Genomic DNA, 6,033 nt, shown 5'->3' on the forward strand with positions numbered 1-6,033 from the left:
CCCAATGCCCATAAAAGCATCATATATATGAAAAAAAAATTACTTTCTGAATTTTTGCTGTTAGAAATTAATTATTTTCCCCCGTTTTGTTAATTTGAAAGTTAAAAAAAAAAAAAAAAAAAAAAAAAACAAAACTATGACAAAAGAGCATAGTACCATTCATATCTCTGCATCTCATACAAATATATAAGAACAAGACTGCAAAGAAACTCAAGCCACTAAAAATCAATATACAAGTTTGATGAAACAATTTCTCTACCATTAATTATCTTTCCTTAAAAGCTTGCGAACAATTTCCAAATAAAAACGTTACTTTGGAAATTAGGACAAACCCACATACTGAAATTGATGAAACAAGCATTAACTTCTTTTTTTCTCTCGTTCCTTCACTGCATACTTTCCTCCGATCACCTATGACTTGGACCCTCACTTACAGCCGGTATTTCATTAGTAACAGTAACAGTAGCATCCCATCTGTGTTTTCTGCGTTTCTTGTGTTTTTTGCGATCGGGTTTTGGATGCAGGCGAGCTAACTCATCGAAGGCAGCGGTGGCGCGTCGAAGGTATGCGCTGACAGCCTGGGAGGCGCCAGTCTCTGAAGAGGCGAAATTGGAGATGATAGAGGCGGCTTTGTAGATGGGAACTGGAGTCGAAGATACGATTTTGCCAGTGACGGTCTTCATGATTACCTTAAGGGTTTAGGGTGTTGTGGAATCTGCAGGGTTTCTAAAAAGGGAACAGGGTTTAGGGTTTTTGCCTAGGCTCTCTTTTATTAGGGGTTTTGCCTAGGCTCTCGTTTATTAGGGTTTTTGGTCAGAGGAGAAATCAATTAAGGACAGGGTGAGTCTATTTCAGTAATCTACACACAGGAACAGAGGATAATAGTTGAGCGGGTACAATTCTTACCCACATGAATTTATGTCAACCATTGGATTGTACAAGTCTCATCCGATGACGACACGTACCGCTATAAATAAAGCCCAATTAAATTAACTACACAATTATTTAAATTAATTTTAAAATTTATATAAATTTAAAAATTTTAATTTTAAAATTCATAGGGATATAAAATTTTTCACCACCTTATATTTAACTTTAATTAAATATAAAATTTATAAAAAATAAATAATTAAAATAAAAATATAATTCTATCATATTGTAATATTAAGTAAAATATTTCTTTAATATTTAATTTTTCATATTTATATTTATAATTAATTATTTATAATACATATTTAAAATATATTATTACAATTTAATTATTTATTAATTATTAAAAATAAACCTGATTATTTATAATCCTTAAAAATAGATAAACAATTCTATAATCACATCTGCCATTAAAATAATCCAAGCTGTTGACAAATCTTATAAAGGTCTTACCAAATTACAGATATTATGAATAATAATTAATTTTTTTCAATACCTTAATAATTAATTTATTTAATAAATTAATAAGTTTCCTGTAATATTTCTAATTTTTAAATTTTTTATTTTTAGGTAAATATTAATATTTTATTTTATTTAAATTTTAGGAAATTATTTGAAATTTTTCAGATTTTAGAAATTGGGTTCGATTTTTTGAAAATAAAAACTTTGATAATTTTTAAAAATTAATTTAAAGACCATGTGGCAAAACTAAAAATATTTTTGAAGTCTACGAATTTTTCTGAATTTTCTAGAATTTTTTTCGAAATTTTTTGGCATCGTTTTCTGTTCCAAGGCAGAGTAAAAATTCAAAATTTTGTATCCTGAATTGAACCGGCCGAATCGAACCTGACCTGATCGGACAGGCCGAATCGGGCCGGCTACCGGCTGAATCGGGCCGGCTCCTTTTTCTTCTTCTTCTCCTCTTCTCGCGCGCGTTCTCCTCCCTCTCTCACTCTCCCGTTTTCTCTCTCCTCTCACCTCCCTTGCCGGCCAGCCACCTCCCCAGCCTCCCCACCTTGCCGGCGCGCTACCCCAGCCTCCTCCCATCGCAGGCCGCTGCCTGGAACGCAGGGAATCGTCGCGCGAAGCGACGCGACGTGCAGCGCGCCACTTCATCTTCTCGACCGAAATCTGGTCGATCTTGCCACCGATTGGGCCGGGTCTTGTATCCCATCTACACCTCGAGAGCTTTCCATAGACACTAAGAACACCAAAATTCATTGAGCGGTTTATCCAATTTTTGTCTGGAAAGTTTTAGCCTATTTCGACCTTTGGGCTAGATTTCTCGCAAACCGTGAACCCCACGAGAAAAACGAGAGTACCAAAGCGCTCCACTCGTCGAGAGCTTCGCGGTAATATAAATTTTGAAATTTTCTGACAACGTTTTTCGGTGGGTCCCACGGAACTTCGTAGTATTTTTCCGAGCATTAAATGAGTTTAGAAAATTCCGTAAAAATTTTATACTAACTCCCGACAGTTGTCCGAGTTTGTGAATTTCTGGCCAGACAAGCCGGCTACAGAAAAATTCTCCGAATTGGATCGAGATTTTGGCTACCCCACCATTGTCAGACGTCCCGAGCGCATCCCCAGAGTCGAAATCGGCATAGGTAAACCCGAACCTTGCTTTTTTGTAATTTCTAGTACTTAAATGGGATTAAAAATCCATAAAATATTCGTGGTAGCTCAGAAAATTATGATTCTTTTTGCATTAGCCTAATAATATTGCTAAGGACCACATGACAAAGTTTTAAAATTTTTAGAGCCTGTTTGGGTAGTTTTTGTAAAAAGAGTCAATTATAAGGACTAAATTGAAATTTTACATATTGTGATGGATGACTGTTTGGATTGACCCAGGAGGGGCTGTGTGATGTGATTGAGTTGTAGATATATGGGTGGTGAATATAGAAGTGTGTTTTAAGCCTTTTTGCAGGTTGAGTGGGTCCTAGGTATAGGGGAGACTCTGCCGGATTTTTGGCACTACTTAGGACATATTTGATCTTTTTCTTAGTTTGTATTGAGTTAAATTTATTAAATGATTGTAATAAAATTGTCAGTGAGTGACTTCTTCCTGTGAGTAAAATATTAATTTTAATTGTAATTTCGATATTATTATATGTTCAAGCATGCCCATGCATCACTTATATGTATATATCTATGTAGTTAAACTCTAGGCACGTTTTATGTTGCATTCACAACTGTTAAAGTGCCATGTACGTTGTTGTAGTAATTTGGAGCAGTGTACATGCGTTGGCGTGCGTGTGATGTGGTGTTGGCTATGGATAGGAGGGGCAGACACGGCTTGAGATCTTTGCTGGGACCTGGTCCTTCGAGGGTAGTTACGGCTTGAGTTCTTCGCTGGGACCCCGATTTGGTTTATTAAGCGAAAGTCCGGCTTGAGTTCTTTGCTGGCACAGGTTGGATTTAAGAGAGCTGTATAGGGGATCAGCTCCCATATATTATGATTGATATTACTTGGTGTGTAAGTGCTCCAAATTTACCTTTTTGCTGTTATGATGTGAAAATATTGCTGATGTTGCATTTCACTCTACAAAGTGCATTAGCTTTATATAGTTATAGAGATTATGGTTAAAATTGATATTTTACTCTCTGAGTCGAACGCTCACTCCTGTTCAATATTTTTTCAGGCTACAGGAGGGTATTGTTGAGGTTAACCTGCTTTTCTCCCTCGCAGGTCGTTTATTATGTTTGTATAATTCTTTAAACTTCTAGAATTTCCGCATGTGTTATAAATATTTGTTTGATTTAGGTCTATAATATAAATTGTTATTTTGGACCTGTAAACTTATTATTTTATGCATGTTGATAGACTGGATGAGGGAGCTGAGCTCTCATTTATTTTTATGACATTTGAGTATGTGGAGGGTGAACTGAACTCCCCAATTGATTACATATTGTGTTTACAGGTCGGGTGAGTCAAAAACTCCCCGTTGAAAGGTCCATTTTATGACCGGACTCTGTCCGATTGAATTCTTGAATTGGGCCCAAATGGGCCTTAGAGTTGGGTGAAGGAATATTTAGGCTTACTACGGGTTTCGGGGGCTTTAGGCTGGCCCAAGTTCTAGTGCCGGTCCGGCCCATAGATTGGGTCGTGACATTTCTTTAGATATATAGTTGGATAAAATAAATGTATTATGTATATATGATAAGTTAGATATTTATAATATAAAATTTATAATTTTGATGATTCATAATTATTGCTTTCTATAAATTTATATTATATATGATAAGTTAGATATTTATAATATAAAATTTATAATTTTGATGATTCATAATTATTGCTTTCTATAAATTTATATTATACAAAAATTAATAAAATAATTAAAAAAATCATGTAAATATTGATGATAAAATAATTAAATATAATAAATTTTTTATCAAAAAGTTAGAGGGAGTGGAAATAAGTTGGTATGTAGCCCATATTTCAATAAATTATTTTAATATATCACTAATTAATTTATAAGTAATTAATTTTTTTTAATTTTTTAATTATATATTTTGATTAATAAAAATAATAATATATAGGTCACAAATTCTATTTTAATTTTCATATTTTTTATCAAATAATTACTTAATATGATTAAAAAGTAAAACTTATAAATGATAATTCAAAAATAATTTATATCTAAAAATTTTCAATTTTATTTTATAAAAATTTTCAATTTTATTTTTATATATTATTAATTAAGCTAATAAAAAAATAAATTTAGAACATTATAGCGAGTCAAATAAGAAAAATTTAGATTATCAATTTGGCAAATACTAATTACACAGTTAGTATTTTTTTTCTTGGGAAAGCATGTTAGTTGTTTGTCTTTTGATAACTCTATTATAATACAAGTAAAATTCTAACACTAATTTAGGAAATTATAAAATTTCTTATTTATATATAAAAATCTTAATTTCGAAATAAAATTTTATTTTTATATGAATATTTAAAGAGAATAAAAAAAATTCATTATTTATAAATTTATAATAAAACTCACAAAAATTTTAGAACTCTATAATTTGAAATGACTATAAAATATAGATGGATTATTAAAGCCTATTTATTTATTTATTTATTTTTTAATAAAAGCCTACTTTTTTAACTAAAATTTATTCTATTATAATATATGTAAATTGATAAAAATATTAATTAAAGTTGAATTCCACTCAAACTTTAGTTTTAGTAAAAATAAAAAATTATTATGATATAAATAGACTATTTAATTACTCTAATTAAACATATGTTCAGCAAAATAGAAAAAGTAAAGAAACAATTTTTTAAAATCATACAACTATTATAACATATTTATAAAATTAAAAAAAAATATATATATATATATATAATTTGTTATTTTCAGTTGTGTCCTTTGCTAATTCCTTTAAGTGACAAATAATCTATTGTTAATAATTTTAACATGTGACAAATTAAATCAATAAATAATTTAATTTTTAATAATATTATAATTAATATAAATAAAATTTTAATATTATTTTAATAACAATTCAACTTATACCAAAAATTATATTATTATTAAAATCGAAAATGATTTCATTTGTATATGTTTTGTGATCTCCATATAAGATTCATTGTGTATATATGTATATTTACATAGCCTTCATTAATTCATATGTGTTTTAATTTTTTTATATATAATATATTGATTTTCAAGAAAATAAAAAAATTCTTAAAATATTTTAAGGTTAGTTAAATAATTAGTATGAAATTAATTTTACTAAAATTACATATACATAATAAATAAATAAATAAATCACGGATACAAACAATAAGGACAACGATGCAAAGCACATTTAAAAAAAAAAAAAAAAAAAAAAACTATGATCAATTAAATTATGGTTAATATTTGAAGTCAGATCATAAAAAGAGAACCTTTTCTTTCTTTGTAAATCTTTAATCATGACTTTTTATGATCACTAGATGACATTAATTCATTTAGTTGAGGATATAAGAATTGCAATGGATGATGAACTACAATCATTTCAAGCAAAGTTACTGAAATTTTACTTCTATTATTGCCAGAATTAGCAAAAGTAGAATAAGTTGTCTATGAACCCCGACCTACTATTGATATTGAAGTT

General features: G+C 29.7%; 1 protein-coding gene across 1 annotated transcript; it reads right to left on the minus strand.

Moving 5' to 3' along the window:
• Nucleotides 1-137: 137 nt before the first annotated feature.
• On the minus strand, nt 138-856 carry LOC110656734 (uncharacterized). Its single transcript, XM_021813654.2, has one exon. It carries the CDS (start codon nt 681-683, stop codon nt 408-410), a length of 276 nt encoding a protein of 91 aa, XP_021669346.2. The 5' UTR covers nt 684-856; the 3' UTR covers nt 138-407.
• Between the last annotated feature and the right edge of the window lie 5,177 nt (nt 857-6,033).

Source organism: Hevea brasiliensis, chromosome 15, assembly GCF_030052815.1.
Source record: "Hevea brasiliensis isolate MT/VB/25A 57/8 chromosome 15, ASM3005281v1, whole genome shotgun sequence".
Lineage (NCBI taxonomy): Eukaryota > Viridiplantae > Streptophyta > Magnoliopsida > Malpighiales > Euphorbiaceae > Hevea > Hevea brasiliensis.